General features: G+C 34.7%; 2 protein-coding genes across 5 annotated transcripts in view; one reads left to right on the top strand and one right to left on the bottom strand.

Moving 5' to 3' along the window:
* The first annotated feature begins 7 nt into the window (after positions 1–7).
* Positions 8–23,433, top strand: LOC106872003 (uncharacterized). 2 transcript variants are annotated; one of them, XM_014918805.3, is made up of 9 exons: positions 8–262; positions 8,418–8,501; positions 10,648–10,805; positions 11,972–12,111; positions 13,724–13,838; positions 14,814–14,928; positions 16,552–16,655; positions 18,506–18,654; positions 20,123–23,433. In XM_014918805.3, the coding sequence occupies exons 1-9, from the start codon at positions 169–171 to the stop codon at positions 20,229–20,231; spliced, it is 1,068 nt and encodes a 355-aa protein (XP_014774291.1). In that variant the 5' UTR covers positions 8–168; the 3' UTR covers positions 20,232–23,433. The 2 variants fall into 2 exon arrangements, with proteins under 2 accessions (XP_014774291.1, XP_014774292.1); XM_014918806.3 differs by having other exon boundaries at positions 18,577–18,654.
* The window catches only part of LOC106872002 (G patch domain-containing protein 2-like), a 12,725-nt gene continuing 9,274 nt past the window's right edge, over positions 23,311–26,761 (bottom strand). For 2 of the 3 annotated variants that reach the window (XM_089348782.1, XM_014918801.3), the window contains exons 5-7: positions 25,978–26,022; positions 25,349–25,484; positions 24,943–25,228 (exon numbers count right to left, since the gene is read on the bottom strand). In XM_089348782.1, the coding sequence (XP_089204908.1) occupies positions 25,080–25,228; positions 25,349–25,484; positions 25,978–26,022 (330 nt within the window). In that variant the 3' untranslated portion in view covers positions 24,943–25,079. Of the gene's footprint in view, positions 25,229–25,348; positions 25,485–25,977; positions 26,023–26,761 lie in introns of all 3 variants that reach the window. The other variant, XM_014918800.3, reaches the window with a different exon arrangement.

The raw sequence follows: 26,761 nt of genomic DNA on the forward strand, positions 1-26,761 counted from the left end.
TATTCCCAATCACAACAATCATTTGTCATAAAGTTGCGGCTGTAAAACAAAACAGACGACAAATATGTAAAAGAAAAGTTTGAATGAAGAAATAGACGTTTATTTTTCTAATTCTTCTACAAACAAGACACGTGTTTGACAGAACTAATCCTCTTTGACAGCAAGAATATGTGGTTAGGCCAAAATAAATTTGTTTCCAGTGGCCCTTTCAGTGCCATTCTTTTAGGAATGGTACTTGGATTACTTCTAGAGAAATCGAAAGGTACTCTAATGTTTTGTTTATATTTAATTATTTAAATATTATTATTACATGATTTATTGTGGAATGTTTTCTGCTAGGCCAGAACCTTAACAGTAACTTCAAACATATAAAGTTTTTTATTTGTAATCTCTTAAAACTCTGTTTTACTAATCCGTATTTATTACATGTATGTATCCGATTAAATTCTAGCGTCTTTTCTGGTGATCACATTTTCTCACTCGTGTTTGACAAATTAAGTGTTTGTAGGACAATGATGGTTTGGACTAGAAAATATAAACATGAATTACGCGGGATTGCCATGAAAAGTGACGACTAACGTTTCGATCAAGGACTTTAACAAAGAACTTTCATCTTATATATTACCACTTCTCAGTAGACACCTATACATCCCCCTTTTGATTATGTCTTTTAGAAAAACAAATTTGCCAAGTTCCTTCGGAGGCACAGGTATATATTAAACTGTTTTAATTCTGGCTTGGCTTATCTATTATATATGATAAAGCTACCTAGAACGCACCTTTTTCTCCGCGCAGATCACTTGTGGCGGGTGACGTGATGCATTGGCAAACAAGTTCCGGTATAAACCCTTCATAATACCTGGCAGTGTTGGCATACCCCGTGTGTAAAATGGCTGGATAATATAGAGAAGACAGTAGACATTCAAAAGAGTTCAAATCCAACTGGGGTTAACTTCGACTTTAATCTTTCCGGAGTGAATAAAATATTGATTTCAAATTTTGGCACAAGGCCAGCAATTTCAGGGGAGTGGGTAAGTCGATTACATCGACTCCAGTACTCAACTGGTACTTATTTTATTGACGCCCCCGCCAAAAAAAAAAAAAAAAAATGAAAGGCAAAGTCGACTTCAGCGGAATTTGAACTCAGAATGTAAAGATAGAAGAAATAACGGCATAACTACAGGGTTTTACCCCCCAGACTTTGGGAGGTCATAACTTTCAGAAAGTCTGGGGGGTAAAACCCTGTAGTTATGCCGAAATAACTAACACTAAACATTCTGCCCGGCCGCCATGGAGTGAATAAAATTACTATTTGTGAAGTATTGGAGTCAAGAAAATCGACTTTTCCCTCTTACGAAACTTCTAACCTAGTGCCTATATAAGAAATCAATTTAATTTCATGTTACATTTTTAATGAGGTGAATAAACTTAGACCGTTCTTCTAGGCACCGTCTCAATTGATAGTCTTGCGAAATTTGTCTTTGATTATAAACTTTGCTGAATACCTTGTTCACGGCCATAAGTGGATGAGAACAACAATAGGTTCCCAAAACATTTTCTAGACATGAGTTTAGTTGGTTGTGATTACTTCAAAATTCCAGTATTTTTACAAACCTCTTATACCATCGTTATTTCTCTTGCATACCCCGTATGGAGAATCTGGTATATATAAGCATACAGATCCACCTCTGACTTTGTTTCATCGTAACTTTCAGGAAAATGAATATTTCTACGAATCAAATTATCTACAAACACATTTCAGACTGAGTTGGTTACGATTACATTGGAACTTATCGTGAAAGCATTTTCTGAGTGAGGAAGGAAGTTTGTTCCCTCATAACTTTCAGAAAAATTGATCAGATGGCTAGATTACGGTTCTGTCAGAATTCATTGAGAAACAACAACAAAAAATTGGTGAGCGGACACACATACGTACTGATACGAATCACTTGTATATCTACAAAATGAACTTTGGAACCGTAACTTATATCATCTGAACGGTATATGTAGAAAATTTCTGAAAGTTACGCGGGGAACAAATGTCATCAGGGCACACTTGTGTAGGTATGCTGGAGAAACCTTACAAATTTTATGAAAACTCTACAATTAAATACACTAAAAGTGTTTTTGTATATAAGTCCCTCTTCGCTAACGGTGTTGAACCAAAGTTTCATTAGTTAACTTAAATAGACTTATTACTTTTTCAGAGGGGTTATACTACTTCATATTAGTTATTGATATCGATCACAATTGGCGCATAAGCATCCCTGCTAACAGAGAATAAGGGTTTAGAGACAAAAATAACTTAATAGTTCGATGAGAACGATCAGGGTTTTTGGTAAAGAGAGCAAGAGTATGATGGGAATCTCACACAAGGCAAATAACTTTATATTGTACGGTGTCAAAAATATGAAACAAATTCTGCCAGTTTGCCACAATAAAAAAAACCCCATCAAAAGTAACAATTGTACTCTTGAATTTATGTCGACTGGGGCATAGTATACAATACACACGGAAACTCTCTCCCTATGTCACAATGAAAATGCTGCTTGGTATGGACTGCTTCTTTCAGCCAGGCGAGCTATTCATTAGTTTCCACCCAGTCTAAAAAAAATAGTGAAAATAAAAAAAAAAGACTTACAGAAATCCATTTAATTGAATATTGTCAGTTGACTTAATGCATGTGTTCTTTTGATTATACATTCTATACTACAAGTGATAATTAAATTATATACCAATAATTTCATTGGTCGTATATGCATATATTTTGCTTAAGAAATATAATGACCGTTTTTTTAATATTATGTATCAAATGTTTCGTACAAGCGAAACCCGTGGAAATTCCACGCGCACCTACACACACTCTTATGCAAAAATTAAGAGTCGTCAACTACATTTTATTTATAGTATAAGCTTTTAAAGTGCACGAATTCCATCCATGCTCGAGCTCTTTATATTCTGAATTATTAAACGATAGATTGTCACCCAGTTTAACACCACCATATAACCTTTGAGTCCCTTTAGTTGAGTTCATTTTGTTCCAAGTATTCTGGCTAGTTAGCCAGCTTCAGTATCATTTTTCCCCAACAGTCGGGACAACTTTCAGTCGAACGAAGTAACTTCGTTCATATTTCGATTGTTATGATACTTTGCTAAAAGTGTGTTAGAGTTATTGCCCTTTGATTCTAATCTGATTCTTCATACGATTCCCATTTACCTGAGTAAAGCTGCTTTAGGGCAGTCGTATAATGCTTTATTGATATTGTTTCTGTACATGTGATGGATTGGCAACATCGTTCGAATCCAGATGAATTGCCCTTTAGTGAAAAATATACCATAAATAGGCTCAAAGATGGAATATTTTTAGACAATAAAGAGAAATGAGATTTCTCTTTAGGCTTTATTATGTAATTTTGTTACCATGAAATGTAAAAATGTTTGTCATTATAAAATGTCAACAGTCACTGGAAGGTCAAACATTTGTTTAGAGAAAGTGGATAATGTACCCAAATATATGTATTTACGTATGTCTGTCTGTCATTGTTCAGTTTATTTCAAGATTTCTTGCCAATAGAGAAAGAGCCTGTTTCTAACTTAGATTCAAGGCTTCTTCATTGGAGTTTCAACATGAACAACTGGGTATTTTTGTTTGTTTGTATGTATGTATGTATGTATGTATGTATGTATGTATGCATGCATATGTGCAAATTTGTATATATGTATTCTCGTGCATATAGTTGCATATCTAGACATGCTGATATAGATTTAAATGATAAGTTTCTTGAAAGTGTAGTGAAACTTCTCTCTCGGGCATTCAATCATAAATGATAACGAAGCTGCTAACATCTAGTCTTCGGCTGCCTTGGACCCTTCTGTCCATCATCCTGATTGGTTCTTATTTTTGCGCGGCAATTGTCCCCATGTTCTGCTTGCTAAGGGGGCATTACATCCAATCGTGGCTTTGGGATAAAGTCACGTGAGATAGAGTTTTACTGGGTTTCCGGTGAGCCCTTTTTCGCCTATAAATAAGCCCGATCCAACGACGGCAATCGTCTTCGATTCTAGATCTCTCACAGGTCTGGTCGTTGACCACACATATACAGAACACAGCTACAGCCAGTTCCAGTGCCGACGTCTTCACCACCAATGTACTGTCTACCACAATGTCGTGCGCCAGCAATCCCACCACCAGGGACACACCAATATCAACAAACCAGGTTTTATCGACGCTGTTGAGTGGATTGTTTCCACTCACGAACAATAGTCAGAACTAACCAGCCAGAATATTCCGTACCAGGTAACACAGGTCGCAGCATTCGACGCTCAACACATACATTGTGATACTACAGCTCTGCTCCTTGACCACAACTTCCTGCGTATAAACATTCTAAATCTTGTGTAACTTTAATACGAACTGATTTTTCTCTATAGACACTCTTTCTATGTTCTGTGTTACTTTCTCTCACTCACATATTGTACACACACTATTGCTTATAATATTGTCCGTCACTTCACATTGTTGTATACCTTCTCTTGTATCAAAAGGCCTGATTTATCTACTGTGTTAATTTTATATGTCGCATGCACGCACAAACAGACACAAACAGTTTCACTTTGTTAATAAATTTATTCTCATTATATATCTAACGGTTGAGTTTGTCCTAAGTTCTTATTACTGGCACTATTATATATATCTTCTATTATATATATCTTTATTTTTGTGTTCGACCGTGCGACGTGGTAAAAAGGAGCTTTTTCCCGTCTACGTCGCCATCTCCTTTGGTTCGCACGGTCGAAGTATTACAAAAGTTTTACAGTTCCAGTGATGGATTGGATCTGTAGTCTTTGAATTAGCTTTCTCTTCTCCGATCTTGAGAAGTCTAATTTCTCAAGATTGATATTTAGGCAGTGTGTTACATATCCCAGTATCCCAATAATTACAGGTATAAACCTGAACTTGTAATCTGGATAGAGTAACTGCAGATTTCTCAAAAGTTCAGTGCAAATATTCTCTTTTTCTCTGACGTTCAGCTTTATGTTAACATCCACAGGACAGCTCATTTCTACAACTGTACACAGTTTCTCTTCTCTATCACAAATCATTATATCACGTCTGTTGTGCTAACATTTTAATGAGGTCTTCAATGGGACATTCCACCAGTACTCCTTTTTATTATGATTGGCTATGGCTTCTACCATACTGGGGGTTCTTATTTCTTTGTCCTTGGGGTTATCCTTCCGACGGATTTCATTATAGAGTGTCCTAGTTACAACAACATCTCTCATCGGTAGATAATACCATGATGACATTTTCAGACAACTGTTTGTGATGTGGGTGAAACCTTCATGTTAATTCCATAAAGCCTTCATCGGTTGTCACATTTTACTGCTTTTCCTGCATCTCTGTCTCTTGAGTGTGTGTCTTTTCCTTGTTTCAGTCATTAGACAGTAGCCAAGCTAGGGCACCACCTTGAGGAATTTTAGTCAAACTAATCAACTCCAGTACTGAGTTTCTTTTTAAGCCTGGTACTTATTCTATCGGACTCTTTTGCTGGACTGCTAGCTTATAGGGATTTAAATACACCAACAGTTGTGGTGGGGGACAAGAACACACACACACACGTGTGTGTGTGTAGAGAGAGAGAGAAATATTGATCAACTACAACTGACTTACCTCAATTATTGTTGTTGATCAACATTTCTCCATTTTCTGTTTACTTTAAATTTGATTCCTGATAAACTCATGTTTATCTTTGTCATTACCTATAATCTATGGGCATAATATGCTTGTATATGTATGTCCAGGGTTAACATAAGTAATTATACCGGTAGTATAATGGATACTTTTATCCCTTAGACAGTTATTCCAACCTCTTACTCTACTTACCTTATATATATAGGGGGTGCAAAATTAGTAACCCGGACAAAACGAATAACTTCTGATTTCTCGTTATTTTCTCCCTACCTGTTTGAAATCATTACATTGCAAGTATTGATTCATTATTTTGTACTGTTGCATCATCTTTAGGGGTAAAAATTGTTCAGCATAGTTGTTGTTGTTGAAGTTGGGAGAGTCTGAAACATTGTCTTTTTTTCAAGAAATTTTTCTTCAAATTTGACCTGATTGTAATTGAGGTAACTAATAAAATATCTGGATAATTGTTGGTGTTTATCACTCAGTATTCTTTTCTTTGTTGGATTCCAAGTCAATTTTTTCCTATACTAATGTCTAATTTGATAATTTTCAAATTTCAAAAAAAAAAAAAAAAAAAAAAAAAAATGATGCCTAAAATGGGGTAAAATGAGTAATATCTAATTTCCATAATTTCTTCTCTTTAACTGCATGGTGAGTAAATATAGCATGAAGAAGACACTCCAGCAGATCGTCAAGAAGCTATAGAGAACATTTTATGTTGAGTGAAAGTATTTTTAGATTATTGTTGTAAGTGTAATTAGAAAGAAAAAATTATTTATTGTAAATCACCAATTTATAATTTGTTACGAACACTCATGCTCTCTCTCTCTCTCTCTCTCTCTCTCTCTCTCTCTCTCTCTCTCTCTCTCTCTCTCTCTCTATATATATATATATATATATATATATATATATATATATATATATATGTATGTGTATTAACTGCAAATGCAGACTTCAGTTTTTTGTTGACTAATATTGCAGAATTCCATGCATAATGGACATTATGATTTTGGGGGCCTAAATTCTCTCATAATACCTTGTTAAATATACACTGTTGAACAATTTCTACAAGAGTAGATAATCTGCTATAGTCTAGTATATTTTTAATATTTCATTTTATGTAAAACATATTGATATATAATGAAGCTTTATTAATAGAAGTGGATGGGAAAACTTAACAGCTTTACACCCTGTATTACATTTACCCCTAATTTTGTCTTTAGTGATTTTGTCGTCTTCGTGAAGTTTTACAGTAATTGTAGTTAAGGTGATCTGTGATTGTTTGGTGTAGTAATAAGAAGATAGGGATTGAATAAAAGTTTATATGAAATAGTTAAAGTGATTAGGTATTATCACATAAGCATCCTTGAAAGTTGTACTTGGAATTACTCCATGTCCTATTTACTGTGGAAGTTTATTTCTTATTTAGTGTATAATGTTCTGTATATTATTTTCAAGAAAGAATTTGTATCTATTTTAATCACATTTGATATAGCACACATTCATTAAAATCATCATCATCATCATCGTTGTTTAACGTCCTCTTTCCATGTTAGCATGGGTTGGACGATTTGACTGAGGACTGGTGAAACCAGATGGCTACACCAGGCTCCAATCTGATTTGGCAGAATTTCTACGGCTGGATGCCCTTCCTAACGCCAACCACTCAGAGAGTGTAGTGGGTGCTTTTACGTGTCACCCGCACGAAGGCCAGTCAGGCGGTACTGGCGACGGCCACACTCAAGATGGTGTATTTTATGTGCCACCTGCACAGGAGCCAGTCCAGGGGCACTGGCAACGATATCGCTCGAAAATCCTACGAAGGCCAGTCAGGCGGTACTGGCAACGGCCACGCTCAAAATGGTGTATTTTATGTGCTACCCGCACAAGAGCCAGTCCAGGGGCACTGACAACGATATCGCTCGAAAATCCTACGAAGGCCAGTCAGGCGGTACTGGCAACGGCCACGCTCAAAATGGTGTATTTTATGTGCTACCCGCACAAGAGCCAGTCCAGGGGCACTGGCAACGATATCGCTCGAAAATCCTACGAAGGCCAGTCGGGCGGTACTGGCAATGGCCACGCTCAAAATGGTGTATTTTATGTGCCACCCGCACAAGAGCCAGTCCAGGGGCACTGGCAACGATATCGCTCGAAAATCCTACGAAGGCCAGTCAGGCGGTACTGGCAACGGCCATGCTCAAAATGGTGTATTTTATGTGCCACCCGCACAAGAGCCAGTCCAGGGGCACTGGCAACAATCTCGCTCGAAAGTGCCAGAAAAGCGATGCTGGGCACAGGTGCCATCACAAATTCGCTTTCGCTTGCCCGAATAAGTCTTCGCAAGCTGAGTTTCATGTCCAATTTAACTCGATTTCGATTTCACTTGCCTCAACAGGTCTTTGCAAGTGAAGTTTAGTGTCCAATTTAACTTGATTTCGATTAATTTTATATTTTATATCCTCTTCAGAACACACTGTTTTATTGCCATTGTTCTGTAGAGTGGTTGGTGTTAGGAAGGGCATCCAGCAGTAGAAACCACGCCAAAAGAGACTATGGAACCTGATGTGGCTCTTTACCTTGTCAGCTTCTGCCAAACCGTCCAACTCATACCAGCATGGAAAATGGATGTTAAATCATGATGATGACAATGTTATATATATGAAATTGCTGAACAGACATCTAAATATTAAATTGAAACAAAACAAAAATATCTTTACAGTGTTTGATCCAGAGATTGTCCAGAAGCAGATGTTGTTTGAGAACTTTGTAATGTTAAAGCTTTTCTTCTCCACTTTGGCAACAGGTAAGACAAACAGAAAATTTATCTCCCTATATTTCAATGTACCCTTCTCTCATTCTCTCCCCCACTTTCTCATACATACAATACTACATTTAATATCCTCTCCCTTACTTCACAACTATTACCATTCTCCTCTTTATTGTTATTATAATTATCATCATCATTACCAGTGTTTTGTGCTAAGATGTAATCAGCTAAAAACCCATCATAGGATATAGATTCCCCACTCTTCCACGTCCAATCAACCTTTGTATCATTACATGCATAACGAATATAATTTTTAATACACTTATTCTGTATTAAGATTTTATACTATACAAAGATGGATTATATCTGTACATGAACAATATTAAAATAAAATCTAGTTTGAGTTCTTAGAGGGAGAGAGAGTGAGAGAGAGAGAGAGAGAGAGGGGAGTGTGTGTGTGTGTGTTTGTGAGTGGACATTAAATGTTGATATATAAAAATATATTTATATATATATATATACTAGCAGAAATACCTGGCGTTGCCCCGGTTAAAGAGAATAATGAAATCTAAAAACGCTGTCTAGACTACGCATCATCTTTATATATAGAGATGTATATACACACACGCACCCAAACACACGTATATATATGTATATCAATATAAATATATGACAGTCAATGAAGTTTCGTAAAAGAAGGTGATCATGTACATACTTTCTTGCTGTTGTGATTATAACACCTCATTGTAAACTATGCTCCTTGTTTTCCCTTGTGGAGCATATACAAATAGGTTTTTTGTTGCTGCCCACTCTTGAGCAGCCAACATACAGTTGTCCATGTGAGAAGCAGGGCTCTTCCAAGAGAAGACCAGCTACAGACAGTGTTTGACCCTGATATTTGTTTATGGACATGGCAAAAGTCACACGAAGGGGGAATTGTAGTCTTCTGAATGTAAAAGGAATGTCTGCTCCTGATGGAGTAAGAGGAATTCTTGGAATAAAGACGTCATCCCCTTTTGCACATCCAGAAAGAATGGTAGCCTCGATAACGTGTGACATCATTTTCTAAATAATGCTCATCTGTTATGTTCGGGTTAAAATTTCATCAACATCAAAAATATATGAATTTTCATGGGAGTTATGGCCGTTATGCAAAGAATATAATTACCAAATTTCATAAAGATCCATTCAGTACTTTTGACGTAGTTTTGGATAAGAAAACAAATGACTAATGTGTGTGTTTGTGTGCATGTGTATGTGTGTGTGATGGGTGTATATATGTATAGATATCTGTATGCATGTATATATGTATATATGTGTACATATTACATGTACATCTATATATATATACATCTACACATATGTATACATATACATGTATGTATAGATCTATATATATATACATATACGTGTACATCTATATGTATACATATACATCTCTTTCTTTCTCTCTCTCTTTCTCTCTTTCTCTCTCTCTCTCTCTCTGAAAGTATCTGTAATTACAGTATCAAAATGGTGTACATATACATGTATATGTATACATATACATCTCTCTCTCTCTCTCTTTCTGTCTCTCTCTTTCTCTCTTTCTCTCTCTGTGAAAGTATCTGTCACTACAGTATCGAAATGTGATTGTTTCAGTTAGTGGAATAGTTTCATTTTTAAAGTGAAAGTATTTGACATGAGTGTTTTTGTTTCACTTTTGACACGTAATACTTAAATAGTGGAGGAGATATTATGTTGCCGTGTGCTCGAACTCTGCAAGAAGTTAATAATTTTTTTTGACTAAAACACAACTGGGACCCTAAGTAAGGCATGTGTAAAATTTGAATGAAATTGGTTGCGTAGTTCTCGAGTTTTAGGGATTCACACAGACAGACAGATAGACACACATTCTCATTTTTATATATATAGATATATATATACACACACACATACATATATATGTATCTGAATGTTTCATTTGGTGGTGTTAGTGCAATAATATGAGCAAATAATTAAATAATACACAAAACAGCAAGTATGTTTATTCTAAGTGAAATCTTTCTTGCTCCCTATTTCACTTACAAAGGATTTTAACCCAGAATTAATTTATAGCAATATTTTCACATATACATAATTAAGCAACTCCTTTAAATAATTTTCATGATTGTTGTAATAATGATATTTGGCTATATTTCAGGCATGTTTCTCTGCTCTATTGCAAGCATGCTTCAAGGACATGGTGGAGCAGTTGAAAATACCTTGATCTACCATTCTGCTAATCTGATTGATCAATCCTACTTGTCTGGCATTCTTGGAGGGCTGTTTATGGGAGCTGGTGTGGCATGTGCTGGAGCTGTAAGTCTCTAGAATCTCGATAATAACACTATCTTTTATCTTTCTCTTGTTTCAATCATTGAAGAGTTTACTCGAATATATCAACTCCAGTACTCAGTTTTTTTTGTTTTTAAGTTTGGTACTTACTCTATCTCTTTTACTGAAATACCAAGTTACAAGGACATACACAAAGTAGAGCAGTGAGGTGATAAACACACACACACACGTGCTTCAACACAGTTTCCACCTACCAAATTCACTCATAAGACATGGTTCTAGTAGAAGACACTTGCTCAAGGTGTCATGTGATAGGATTGAACCCAAAACCTTTTCTGGCTGCAAAGTGAAATTCTTAACAATACAGTCGTGCCTGTACCTATAAAAAAACAGATTTTTTATCTACAAAGATCATTAATACTTTAAAATATAACTTTTTAAAAAATCTAGTAGAATCTTTTGAGCCTTGAATAGAATACCTTGTGGTATTTGCTCTGGTCCCTTATGTTCTGATTTCATCTCATCCTTTTGCCAGTGACAACTGATGTTAAGAAGGCTAAGTTGATCATGGTAGGATTTCATCTCAAAACCATATAAAAAAAAAACAAACAAACTTACATATCTATCTCAATGAAATCCTACCATGATCAACTTAGCCTTCTTAACATCAGTTGTCACTGTTGTTTAGCATCAGTTGATCATTGATCATGCAAATCTATGCTCAAAGGCATTCAATTTTTTATCATACTAGCTTACCTTTTTCTGTCAGTGTATCTAGAAATACATTATCCAATGTGTCCTTCATTTTCTAAATTGTGAACAGTGGACCAAATCTAGGTCATATGAAGTATCTAGCCCATTGCTGTGCCATATATGTCTATGTGTCAAGTAAACTGTGAGGGAGCATCTTCCCGGTCACTTAACCTGCTAGAAATAGAAATAAAAATCTTCTTTAAATCACACCTTATTGCCTTATAAAATGACTTATTGGATAATGTAATCATAGATACACTACCTGGCAAAAAGATGAGATGAAATCAGAACATAAGGGACCAGAGCAAATACCACAAGGTATTCTGTTCAAGGCTCAAAAGATTCTACCAATTCTACATCCTATAACAATTATAGCAACAAACTAACAAATTAAGACAGGAAACTAATTTCATTTTATCTTTTCACATTTTCTCCAGTGTCCTGTTTCTATGTTTGTTCAACTGGGTTCAGGTGTACCTTATGCTCTTTATGTATTCCTTGGGGCTTACTGTGGTACAGTTTTATATGATGTTATTCCTCCTCTTGCTGCTAAAAGTAAAACATCCAGACAAACTTAGTAAGTAACCATATAATATTTTCTAAGACTTTTGTTGTCTTTGTATCATTTCTTTATTTGCATTAGTTTTAGGACAGACAGGCTCACAGTCTCTTTGCAAATCCTTCCAAACAAGAGGATAGCAATAATGAGGTAAATTATAATGCAGTTAATTTTTAAGTGGTATATTGTTAGTGGTATATTTTATTTTGAATTGATCACTGAACTCTATAAAATGGTAGGGATACCAAGTTCTAGCTGAAAATTAGAGCAGTAAAATAGCAGAATTCAGTGAAAGTAGTGATGTTTTACATTGACAAAAATTTAAACAAATTTTGTGTTGTGAAGAAGAGAATTCTAGAGTTTCAGATACTTATCTTTGTTTGAGGAGAGAGAAAAAAATGTAGAAATGCAGTAGCTTAGTTCTTAAGTCACAAATGAAGAAGTGAATAAAGAAGAGAGTAGTCAAGGATGGTTAGTGTGGGAAGAGAAGAGAGAAAAATGAGAACTGATGTGAGTAGGTTGTGAGTTAAGCTGTAGGAGTGGGAGGAAGTAATATAGAAGAAAGGGGTAGAAGAGCTTGTGACAAGATTCAGATCAACTGAAAGGAGAGGGAGGTGGTTAGGACCAGGTCAAATGAAGTGGGGGAAGTGAGAAAGCAAAGTGGGATATGGCCAAATGGAAATATATATATATATATACACAACGAAAAAAATGAGATGGTAAAGGTAGTTAGCAGAGGAATGTGATCTGTGATCGTTACATTATTATTACACTTATGATCATTGGTCTGTATGTAAAGAATAAAATGTTTGTAGAAATGGAGGGAATGATAAAGACAAAATTGTTCAGAGGAAGGATGGACAGATATGTATAAATCTTTGTGACAAGAGATAAGAACATGAAGATGGAAATGATAGCCATATCATCATCATCTGTTTTTCATACTGGCATGGGTTGGATAATTTGACAGGAGCCAATGAACTAGAGGACTGCACCCAAACTCTAATGTCTGCTGTGGCATGATTTCTATGGCTGAATGATCTTATTGCCAACCACTTCACAGACTGTACTAGATACATTTTTTTTAGATGGCACTTGCATGAGTGAGCTCAGCAAATAACTTATAAGACATGACCCTTCAACTGAGGTGAGTGTAGTGTTGAGTGGGGGTGGATTTATGCAAGGTAATGAAAGTTTAAAGTATGATAGAGAGACAGGAACAGGTGTCTTGCTGTAGAAATGATACATGGCTGTCCTAGTTGGAAAAAAAGAGAAGATGGTAGTGCGTGTCAGGGCATATCCTCAAGTTACAGGAAAAGTTAATATGAGAGAAGTAGTCCAGAGGACTGCACAGGGTAAATAGGTAGGTAAGTTCATTTAGGTAATTATATTGAAAACATTTGTATTTCATCCCTTTTTGAATTAATTTTATGCATTTTTTTTCACATTAATTGGATGCAAAAAGTATTTTAGCTAAATAGTTTTGTGTGTCTCATATTAAGAATCAAAGAGTAGCATGTGCATTGCAAGACTGAATTTGACCATATGTTATAAATACCTATTTTATATCTATTTAGAAATTATAGTGGAATCACACTTAAAAAAAAATATTAATCATTTTTAATTGTAGTTTACATTACTCCATGTCGACACCTTACTTCAATGTGGCAATGCCTTTAGCTGTAATCCTGGCGACTGTAACGTTTTTCTTAGAGCTTCATAAGCCTTGGCAGAATGAATATTTGGTAAGTGTCATTGTTACATTGAAATTTAGTGTTACAACTTTTACTCTTGATACTTTATTCATTTTTATATTTCTTGAAAAAAAAAGAGTTTTCTCAAAGTTGAACTTTTAATAAAGAATAGCTCCAAAGATAATTTAAATTTATATGAAATATCTTCACAAAGACAAGCATTTGATATGGGAATTATAAACATAGAGCTGGGAGAAAGAACCATGTTCTGGTTTATTTTTACCAAAATATGATCTTTCACACTTTTCTTTTACTTGTTTCAATCATTAGACCGTGGCCATCCTGGGGCACCACCTTGAAGAATTTTAGTTGATCGAATCATCCCCAATACTTATTTTTTTAAAGCCTGGTGCTTATTCTATTGGTCTCGTTTGCCAAACTGCTAAGTTATGGAGACTTGAGCACACCAGTGCTGGTGGGGTACAAACATATTTAAGAAATGAATCTGTAGTGAGTCTATGTTTGGGACAACGAATTTAATGTAGGATAAACTGTCACTCCAGCCTAAATTAGACCAGGGTGCATAATTAAAATGGAAACAATCCTCAAATTGTCTAGCCATTAAGGAAGCTGCAGTAACTGTTGAAGCTTCTTACTTTATTCAGTCTTTTAGAAGTTTTGAATTCAGCATTGCAATCTAATAAAATATTCTTTAATTATACGGTGCTCCTACACATTGCAGTAATAAGTGGTCTCTATAAATGGTTACTATTTACAGTTTGGTGGACTTAACTATAGAAAATTAAGTGTCTTGGCCACAAATATAGCCCAGTAACAGTGGTGAGACACAGACTGTTTGGTTTCTCAGTAATCCAGCACTTTATTAATTCAGTCATTTGTCACTTCTGTCTTATAAGCAGTGGAGTTAACATACTTATTATCAAGAAAGAAAGCTAAATAAAATATAAAGATTATGACGAAACTTTAATGATTTGATATATTATACATTCTTTTTTATTTAATTAGGTTAGATTTGGTGGTGGAAGCTGGTTATTTGCTCCAGTTTGGTCTCCATATCTCATTGGAATTTCAACTGCCATATTGCAACTAATTCTTATAGGAAGTTTTAACAAAGTTATCAGTAAGTCTCACCTTTGCTGTTGTATTTATATTTTTTTGTTATCAAGGTATAATCTTTCATGTTTAAATGAGATATCATTCTGGTTCAGAGTCAGTGGCTTGGAGAGGATGTGTAAAATTTTCAGTTTTTACTGTTTCTCTTTACAACAGTAGAAGCAATTCTTACAAGAGAGACTTCATCTAAAATATCTCAATAATATTTTGATGACGTTTTCAATGAATTATTCTAAATTAAGAATTAAGAAGCTGTAGAAGCCATGCCAAAATTGGAACATATGAGTGTGACATGGTCCTTAAATTTGTTTAGGCTGGCAGTAATTTAGAATAAGAACTAACTTCAACTGTAAAGACCTGTCCAACACATGACAGCATGGAAAGAGGCTGTAAGAAGAAGATGTTGATGACAGCACTGATGATGGTAGTTGTAAGGTAATTAATATTGATGATTAAGTTGACAAATTTTGTTAGGGCTAACAGAGAAAAAAAAAATAGGGGTAGGTGGTGGAAGGATGTTTTATTCTAATCTCTCATCTGTTGTTAAAAATCATGAGGATAAGTTAGTCACAGAGAAGGGGTACTACTCTTGATCTTTACAGGTCCTCCTATTGTAGTGGGTTTGATGTGATTGGTGTTCACTTTGAATCTCTAAAGGTTGATGCCTCCAGGAAAATTTAAGTGTAGAGTGTATTCCTGAAGATAATATTCTGGTTGGAAGGATTGGAAAAATTGTCTGGATGTGGTGAATGAGATACAGTGGTGAGGGTAAGAGGAAGAAAGAGACAGATGTATCAAGTAGGCCTAGGTGGAGGGAGTCTGTAGCTAAGCAGTTCCATGACAAACAATTGTAGTAGCAACAACAGAGACAGAGAATGGAAACAGCTCATCTTTTAGTCAGTGGTTGTAGTGTGTCGGTGAGTAAATTTTTGTAAATCAATCAAATGACCTGTTTTGGGGTGTAATTTAAGATGTTTGTGTAACAACATCACTGTTCTAGATATGTAAGCTGTACTCTAATGTTTGTCTTAGTAGGTCAGCAATTAATCAGAGTTAAAGTCTTTTATGGCCTTGAAGTGGAAGATTTATCTCTGAGATGCAGTTTTGGCAGTTATATATTCAACTGTGAGGCCTGTTGTCCTGACTTTGTTTTTCATGTGTAGAGAGTGCAAAACTGTTTTCCTTGATGTGTGTAGTGATTATGTCTTTATTCTGTTGAAGATTAAGTTGCTAAGTCTTCATTGGAAGATGTTTGCGGTTTTTGTTTGTGGAAGTAGTGTTGGTCTTGAATGAGGTGACTAGGTTACATCTAAATAGTGCTTGTGTACAGGGACTTAAGAAGGAATGAAGGATGCATATTAACTTGAAAAATAGGTGGCTGTCCATTTTCTTGGTTGAAGGATTAGCTTTAAATACAATCCACTTTGTGACAAAATATATAATAAAAAAAATTGAATTTGAATTGCTTTCAATATTGAAAGATACTGAAAAAAATACACTCGTGTAATAAATATTTATAACAAACTGACACATATTTACAAAGAACAAACAAATACACACTCCCATAATGCAAATAAACACACACAAACACACACACTCACTCTCTTATATATTTAAATTTCTTTTATAGCAAACAGTGAAGTTTTTACTGTTATCAATAAAACATTGATGAGTATTTTTAAAAAAGGAAAACTTCCATCAAAGTCTTCTAAAATTTCAACTGAGTACTTCTGGGTGAGTCCTGCTTTTGACATTTAATATAGAAATTATCTACTCTTTAACTTATCAGTTTTCAATTCAGCAAACATCAGACATGTTTTTGTAATTTTAGTTGAATTAGAATGATGAAATTCAAATATTGATTTAAATACTGTATTTTATGTATTAAGTGAACGAGATGGAGAAGCTGACATAATATTCATTCATATCTTCTTCCATATTATTAACAATGAAATAAATATTGTTGTTTAGTTTCAAGTTAGACCTGATTAAGCTGACCTCTGATTGATATTTTCATGGGCATAATGTATCCAAGATTACATGATTCAATGTGTTCTTCCTTTTTTTAAGATGTTAGGATGTTATTTGTGGAGATTTTGTTGCTATTTTGAGCAAGTTGTTAGAAAAACATAGAGGCTTTCTCATTTGGCATCTTCTTATTGGTTATATTATATGACTGAAAACCTTTCCACTCTGTGCATATACAAAATATCCCCCCTCCAAAAAAAAAAAAAAAAAAAAGCACTGCTGCTGGCATCATGTAAAAAGCACCCAGCACACTTTATAAATTGGTTGGCAGTAGGAAGAACATCCAGCTGTAACAACAATGCCAAACAGACAATGGAGCTTGGTATGGATCCTGGCTTTGCCAGCTCCTGTCAAACTTCCACCCTGTGCTAGTATGGAAAATGCATGTTAAATGATGATGATGACAGTGGTTATTGTCATAATTGTAGGTATAGAAGCTATGTTGACCATTGGTAATAAACTATCTAACCCATTGAAATGTAGTGGTTCTATGTGGAAATTGAGATGGGTTGGCCCACTCTATCCATCAGGAACTTGCCTCCACAGTAGTTATGGCTATTTGGTTAAGAAGCTTGCTTCCCAACCACATGATTTCAGTTTCAGTCTTACTGTGTGGTACCTTGGGCAAGAGTCTTCTACTATAATCCTAGGCTGACCAAAGCCATGTCACTGGATTTGGTTCATGGAAACTGAAAGAAGCCCATTGGCTGTGTGTGTTGCTTTGTCTTGACATTACATGACAAGTTGTGAGTGTCACTGTCATTCATTTCCAATATTCTGTAGAAACGTGTCTGACCATAGGGAAATATTTCTTTCTTGGAAACAGGTGAGGGCTAGTGACAGGAAGGGCATCTGGCTGTAGAAAGTCTGCCTCAATAAATTCTGTCCAACCTATGCAGGCAGTGAGAAGTGGGCATTAAAACGATGCTGCTGCTGATGATAATGTTTCACCAGGCATATGATGTATTTTTGTTGTGAATTGATTTCTTTTAATTATGGAAATGTTAATGACTAGCATGAATTTGGATGAAACTAATGACTGTTAAAATACCATTATTTTTACTAATTATAAAAATATTTTAACTAGTACATTACCATTTTTGCCAACTCTGACAGTCTTTATATTATTAGTATAATATCTTGGAGAAGCCAGATGGCTTAATGGTTAGGGTATTCAACTCATGATTGTAAGGTTGTGAGTTCAGTTCCCAGCAGCTTGTTGTGTCCTTGAACAAGACACTTTATTTCTCATTGCTCCAGTTCAATCAGTTTGCACCTGCAATTCAAAGGGCCAGCCTTTTCACATTCTGTGTCACACTGAATCTCCCTGCGAACTATGTTAAGAGTATGTGTGTCTGTAGAGCACTCAGCCACTTGCATGTTAATTTCACAAGCAGGTTGTTCCATTGATCGAATTAACTGGAACCATCAAATTTGTAATTGACAGAATCATACTCTCCCTGGAATCATGTTGTAGTTCTAACTTTAACTGTTGTATTCTTCTTAATCTATAGTAATAAATCACCATATTATTTCTATTCTGCAATAATTTTCAGATATTTTTTAGTCTTGGACTAATACTTGGAGCTTATTTTTCATCATTTCATTCATATAATTATGAATACAGCCGAGTTACGAGAAACCAAGCCTTTTTCGGTGGTGTTCTAGTATCTTGGGGATCAATGATGGCTGCAGGATGTTACATGTAAGTATAGTTATATTTATCTTATATTACAATATGTAACCAAAGCATTATTGATTATGAGTTTCTGTTGGACGAACTACAGATTCACTGCATTTACAATAGCATCAGTGATCAGGGTTGTTATAACTTGGGTGCAAAAAATACCATTAGGAGTTTTTGTTTCTAAGCATTGGTTATCAGTTGTTCTTAATGTTTACATCTTTTGCTGAAATACACGCATACACATATGCATGCGCACACACTTACACACAACACACACACCTTTAATTTTTACATCTATTTTTCCATGCTAGCGTGGGCTAGATGAATATATTATTGCAACATTGTTTTATAGCTGAATGCTTGTTCTGTCACTAACCCTGTGAATGATTTGTTGAAGGAGATATGAGAACATCAACACTTGTAGCTCAGCAATTTTCAAAGAACACAAATGTAAATATATATATATATATATATATATATATATCATTTAATTTACGCAGTCTTTAAGGTAAGAGCTACTAATAGCTTCTTGCCACTGAGGCATTGAGATTAGGCAGGTTTATATAACGTGCCTTGTGTCTCTTCACGGCCACTCTTGCACCCATTTCCCAGTAAGAAATGTTTCTTTATATAAACAACAATTAAGTGTTTATGGTTGATCAACTTCTGCTGCTGCTGTCTATGTTGCCACCATCACCACCACCACTACTACTACTACAACAATAACATTCTGTTACTGATTTGTAACAGAATGACCAAGCGTTCAGTCTTGTCAGAATAAGTTGATGTTTATGCGATGTCTTATTCAAGGAGTGGAGAGTACATATGTTGAGAATAAGAACTTGTAGCATTTGTTCTGATCCTTTACTTGCTGAGTTCAAATCCTGCCAAGGTTAACTTTACCTTTCATCTTTCGAGTTTGTGGACTACTGCCTCCCTCTACTTAGACTCTTTTCCTCCCCCTCCTACAATAACAACAACAAACATTGGGGCAAAGCATAGCTCTCCAATCTGTTAGATCCTGACAAAACAACCTACCCATGCTACACGGTAAGCAAACTTAAAGATAACGAGATAGATGTGCTCTCACACTCATGAAAATTTTAAGCAATGTATAAGTCAACCCTTCCTGCACATATATTCTTTTCTACTCTAGGCACAAGGCCTTAAAATTTTGGGGAGGGAGCCAGTCGATTAGATTGACCCCAGTATGCAACTGGTACTTAATTCATCCACCCCGAAAGGATGAAAGGCAAAGTCGACCTCAGCGGAATTTGAACTCAGAATGCAAAGACTTTCCCCACATATATTGTAGCATGATGCGATCCTTGAACCCATTAGATTCTGTCAAACCATCCAACCCAAACCAGTTTGGAACATATATGTTAAAAGATGATGATGATGATATATGTATATAATGAAGGTATATGTAAAACAAAAATTGCACTTCAACATCTTAAGTAATTCTAAATTTTTCTACTTGCAGTGGTCATGGTATATCTGGTATAATGCTTCTCTCCAAATTATCATTTGTCATTGTTCCAGCTCTGTGGGCTGGTGGTTTTATTGCCACATCACTTCTACAATATTTTTAACATCAACCATAATTGGTTGATGTTATTCTGAATAATAATTGACTGTTGAATTTTTTCCTGTTTTTCAATCTTGGACATTCAGCTCACCTTACTGTGATACCTTTATGCATTGTTGAGGGTATGGGTTTAGAACAATTCTCTCATCAGTGCAATGTTGGAAAAGAAAAAAAAAACATACATAATTGCTGATATTCATTTATTCAAATAACATTGTTATTTCTCACAAGTAAAAACAATATTTTGGTTCTTCATAATATAATCTGCCCAAACATGTTTCATGTATAATAAAGCATATATGAATGTGTGTGTGTGTGTGTGTAGTGTGTCTTTTGCTGTGTGAGGAAAATGAAAGCTTGTGTATCATGTTTACCTATTCATGTTTTGAGCCATATCACTTGTTGCAGATACCCTTGAGAAAGGAATGAGCTGCTTGCAATCCCATTTCTCTTTCCTATAACAATGAAATCATATAGTTGTGTAAATGTGATTACACTTTGCAGGACAGAACTATAGGGTTGAAAGAACTCATTTGAACTGATTCTTGTGTCAATAACAGTTATTTCACTTACATCACAAATGAATACCTTTTGGTGTAAACATAAGCTTTATTTATCTCATATAAACCTTACAGCTTATACCTATACAAGAAACTAACATGTAATGTTCACCCCACATGCAATGAATTGTTGAAATTCAGTGTAGTTGTTTAATATTATATAAAGTAATAGTAAACCAAATTAATGTAGCATTGCACTAACTGAAGAATTGATCATTCATAAACTGTATATTGGTTAATATTTTTAATGCTCACAACATCCAGCTATGAATAGGTGCATTTCACTGATGCAAAGACTCAGAATATTATATAATTGATGTTTCATTAGATGTCACTGCTGAGTTTAAGACCCTTGAGCAGCTTGGCCTCTGATAGTTCTTTGCAATGATACCAAGGAATCCAGGTAGAAATGTAAAGTTAACTGAGAATGTCTATTGTATTGGTGTTTTCTTGGCAGTATCACCTATGATATATTTTGAAGTCTTATCAGCTCTTCTCCATGGACATGTACATAGACTCATCAGTATTGTTTTAACATCTGTTTCTCTATGCTTACACAAATCAGACAGAATTCATTGAGACAAATTTTCTATGGCCAGATGCCCTTCCTGTTGCCAACCCTTGCTTACAATTATCATGTAATGTCAAGATGAGGAAGCACAAACGTTGTGGATTCTTCTGTTGGCTTCAATGCATGAAGGTCTAACCGTATTATAGTTGTTAGACCTTCATATGCATACATAGCAAGCTTCTTTCAGTTTCTGTCTATGAAATCCACTTCTGGCTCAGGGTTATAGCAGAAGACAATTGCTCAAGGTGTCACACACTGAGACTAAACCCAAAATTACACCTGGAAAGTAAACTTCTTAACCACACAACTAATGAAACATGCTATTTATGCAATAACATAAAATAAAACTGACTGTTCATCAATAGACAGTCACTTTAATAGCTTGACTGGCAGCTTTTGTTAGGTTTACTAATTGATGGATTTCTTCTTTGTGTGATCATCCTAATGAAATTATTTCTAATTTTCCACAACTCTTGATTCCATTGGCTCACAAAGTACCTCTTATCACAGTCTTTTTCTCCGAGTTTGCTAAAAAGACATAATCGAATCAGTTGTTTTGTTACTAGATCTCATCTTGGATCTTTTCGGTTGCTGTCACAGATTTCATATTTTTTCAGTTTTGTTTCAGTTGTTTTCAAATTTGGGATCCCAATTTAATTTTGTATGGTAATTGTGAAAATGACATTCATTTTTGCCTTAAATTAATAGCTTTTAAAATTTGCAAGTATTGGGTAGTTTTAGCCAATCAAAAATCACCATTATACACATGACCATAAATCTCACATTAGTAACAAGCAAAGCTGAAGTTTGATATTTCCACTACTGCAATTTTTGATGAGTGATATTTTGTGCCTGTGTTATTTCTGTCAGTCATTTTGTAACACAGAAAATGCTGGCTTTCAATTCCTGTTTTCTGATTTGACTAAAAACCATCAAATGTTGAACCTTGATAACATAATTTTTCTGGGAATGAATCCTAAATGTGGATTCAGTGTGAAAAATCACATCAATATACCTAATTTGAAAATTTTCAAACCTGTGACAACCCAAAAGATCTCACTTTCCACTTGCAAAGCTAGCTATATTGTCTTTTGGAGGTGAGTCCTCGTTTACTTATCTGAAAAAAATTACCATAACACCAGTTTATTGGTGTTAACTTGAAGTGTTTTCTATTTTTGTTCAGTCTACTTACCTGAAAAATAGACACTAGTTTCATTTTTTAACAACACAACTGGAGCTAAAAAGTTCATCCTGCTTGTACATTACTTACCTATGTAATACCTATAGCCACATAGTGTAAAAAGTATTTCATTAGCCTAGACATATTTTACTTGTGTCTTTAAAATTCATCAGAAATATTTATATATTGAATTAGACAGGACAGTGGCCAAGGGAATGAGGTTGGATGCTTTATAGAGGTCAAAGTTTGGAATATTTCAGTCCAAGCGTGAAACACTGTCCAACAGTCAAGTTTTGTAAGTTAAATAAAATACCAGTTCAATGGTAAGAAGCAGTTTTTAAATTTGTCTACTCACTCACATATCTATCATTGTTTTAAACATCCATTTTCCTATTCTGGCATGGTCAAACAAAATTCATTGAAGCAGATGTCTTTCCTGTCACTTGCGAAGTGAGGTAATATTTCCTCATGAACAGACACATTTTCATGGAAGATTGGAAATGAAGAAAACTGTTTGTATGGCAGTGATACCCATTTACAACTATCACATGCTGTCAAGACAAGGAAACACAAACACACACAACATATATATAATTGTATGACTGGCTTCTATTAAATCATCCACTGCAAGGCTTTGGTTGGCCCAGGGTTACAGTAGAAGATTCATGTTATGCTTAAAACACCAAATTAATGATTGCAAAACACAAATTCAATTACATTAGACTTTTGGTTTCTGAGTTTATATTTATAAAAAGAAAAACGAAAATCAAGAGAATTTTAAGATTTAATTTTATAGTTGTTTTTTTAAAAAACAAAGGAATATCAATTTCAAATTACAAATATGTTTCCAAGAATTCAGAATAAATAAAATACTAAATGTCATGTAGAAACTAAAGTGGATGCATTTATCTTTGATTTACAAAAACAAATCAAATGAAAATAGTGAAATATTTTTTTTTAATTTCTGTTGTTTATGTCATCCTTGTATTTATATTTTAACCATCCATATGGTTATTCAAATTGATTTTTGTAAATTGTTAATTAAATATTCATGTGCTTAATTAGGTGTGAATCATGGAGATGAAATAGTCGTGGAGTTTGGGTCTTTCCCAAGTAGATTATCATGGTCAATGAAGCCGTACCAACCAGAATTTTAGACAGGCCATGGATTCTGTTAGCTATGCATTCAACATTGAACCATGCCTCACATAATGATTTCTTACACTGGCACAAAGCTTCGCTATTGTAGAAGAAGTATACATTGAACTGACTCCTATACACAAGTACTTACTTTGTCAACACCAAGTGAAGTGAAAGACAAAAGTGTCCTTTGCAGGATTTCAACCCAGAATGAAGTGAGACAGTTAAATACTGCAAAATATTTAGTCCAGAGCATTATTTCTGTAAATTCTCCAATTTATTAATAATGTTTTCTAATATAGGTACAAGGCCTCAGATTTAAAGAATAGATATAATTTTAATCAAACCCAGTACTTGACTGGTACTTTGTCACCCTAAGAAGGATGAAAGGCAAAGTTGACTTGACTCTGATCAGATCTGAACACAGAATGTAAAGAACCAGAATTAAAAACTGAAATGTATTCTGTCTGATGCTCTACTGAATTAATAAAAGAGATTTCTAACATTAACACATGATTAGAAATTTCTTTAGGGGATGAGTGTGTGTTTGAAGAAGGGTACAGTCAATTAATTCAATACCAATATATTACTAGTACCCATTTTATCAACCCCAGAAGGATGAAAAACAAAACTGACCCCAAATTTCAAACACTAACACATAGGCAGAATTTATAATCAATTAAATTGAACCAAGTACTTGATTGGCATAACATTTTATTGATTTCCAGAGGGATTGTAGCTCAGAGTGCAAAGAAACATAGTTAAATAAGCATAAGGCATTTTCCTCAGCACTCTACCGATTTTGCCAGTTGCAGCCCTTATTTTGAAATAACAATAAAAGCTGGAGAGTGTGGAGACAGTATATCAAAACATACAAAGACACATGACATATGTTTGGAAATGGTTTAGGGAGGGATGGAATAAATCTCAATGAAAATGTAACAATGATGTGAATAATTAATTTGAAATTTTGTTGATGAGACAAATTGATCAAATGAGCTTTGGAACCTCTAATTCATTGGCACTAAGATAGAATCCTCGTTAGGATATCTCCAAAGATAAAACTAAATAGCTTTTCCATCTTTCACTAGCTTAATCTGAGTTGTTATACATTTATTTTTTTCTGCATATATTTTATCTTCTGGTTACAAGAAGATTTAGATTTCTTATTAAATAAATAGACTGATGTACTCTGTCATCCTCAAATATAGATTTTGTGTCAAAATAACTAAAAATGATTTAATGATTTTCTTGTTTGTTTTAACTTAGATCTTATTGTTCTTTCCCTTATAACTGAGAAACATTATATATATATATATATATATATATATATATACTAAACTGTAATTTGGCAGTTCCAGTGACCAACACTTGTTTGTTGGGGGTCAAGGCTCAGGTCATCTAGATCTTATATATATCCGTTTGTATAGGTTGAGCAACACCCTCCCCTGAGAGACTATGTTCTGATCCTGTTTTCAAACTTGTGTTATGTAATAAATGGTTTCCACCATTTGATTCACTTATAGTGTCCGTATCTTCACCTTGGCACCCTATCAATGAAAAAATAAATAAAGATAATTTTCAGCCTTCATTTAGTTATAATTACAGTAATTCCAAAATATTCCAAGCAAAAAGACAACCTGAAAATACCATTTAATTCAAAACTCTACCTTCACAAGATGTAATTTTTCTTTGCCGTTTATGATCGCATGATTCGTGCCCATGTAAAGATGTCCGATGTCTCATCTGTAAAGCATTCCATTTTTGCTGTTCCTGTAGAAATCTTGACATGGAATACCCAGGAATCTAGAATTAAAATAAATCACAAAGAAAATTGATTAATAACACAACTATGTAACTGGGGAAAGAAAAAATAAACTATAAATTAAATCCTGTTTACTTTGAAACTTTATTCTAACTCAAATGATATTTGAGGTGTTACAAAATGCAAGTTGATGAGGCACAAATATTTAGGTTAAAGAACAGGTAAAAATAACCAAGGGAAAGAGAAGTAGTACATGAAAGGATTTGGAAATTGAGATCTAGTTTTGTAGTTTTCAGTTTCAGGATCAAATCATCATGAATCAGAATGAAAGAAAGATCACTCATGTACAACACAAGTATACATGAGAAAATCTATATGCAGTTGCTCACCTTGCTAGAAATAGCAACCAAACCTCCCCTACTATTGTAAAAAATAGGAGACATTCGACAATGTAGTTTGGACACATCCCCAACTAAAGAGGCTATAATTCTGTGTCCCAATGATATCAAAAGGAAGAAGTTAATATGATCTTACCTTTCCTTTTAATTTTCTTCGCCCTGAACGGATTTGTCTTCCACACTAAAATGTACATAAAAATAAAGCTATCAAAACAGCATTGGAAAAGAAAGATGAATTTTTTCTCTCTAGTTTTTACATATATGAGATAAAATGAGATCAAATTGATTGGAGAGTTAACCTCACTGATGATATTTAGATACAAGAAACTGGAACCCTGTGATTTTTATTAACAGGTTTGTGAGTACAGTTTTAACTCAAGAGAAGAACAAGTAAAGCAGCTGAAGTGATCAGATAATATATCAACTGAGATTGTTTAATGTAGAACAGTAAATTGGTGCAAGATAAGCATTTTTCAACAGGAAGCCCATGGCCCAAACAATTGGAAAAAGTACATAGAGATAATTTTTTGTGTGCAGTTTTTGACATCTTTATTAAGAAACATTTCTCATGGCCCCAGCAGACAAAATGGAAAAGGTGTTGCCCCAGAGGATGGCAAGGAAGATGTGTTGGAACAGCCACTTTGACTCACAGGGCTTGCACTTGTAGACAGTCATCTCTGCCCCGACAGCAGTGAGAGGGAATATGGTTCAGGGACCAAGAATACCAGAGGTCTCCACTGTCACAGAGCAACTAATACCTTGAGTAAATATATATTATCATCATTGTCTAATGTCCATCTTCCATGCATGCATGGGTAGGATGGATGACAGGTGCCTGCCAGGTAGAAAAAAACTACCCTAGGTACTGCAAGTAGACCAAGTTTCACATGAAGAACTGTGTGCTCCAAGTACTGGTATCT

The sequence above is a fragment of the Octopus bimaculoides genome, chromosome 3 (assembly GCF_046866305.1).
Source record: "Octopus bimaculoides isolate indiv1 chromosome 3, ASM4686630v1, whole genome shotgun sequence".
Classification (NCBI taxonomy): Eukaryota; Metazoa; Mollusca; class Cephalopoda; order Octopoda; family Octopodidae; genus Octopus; species Octopus bimaculoides.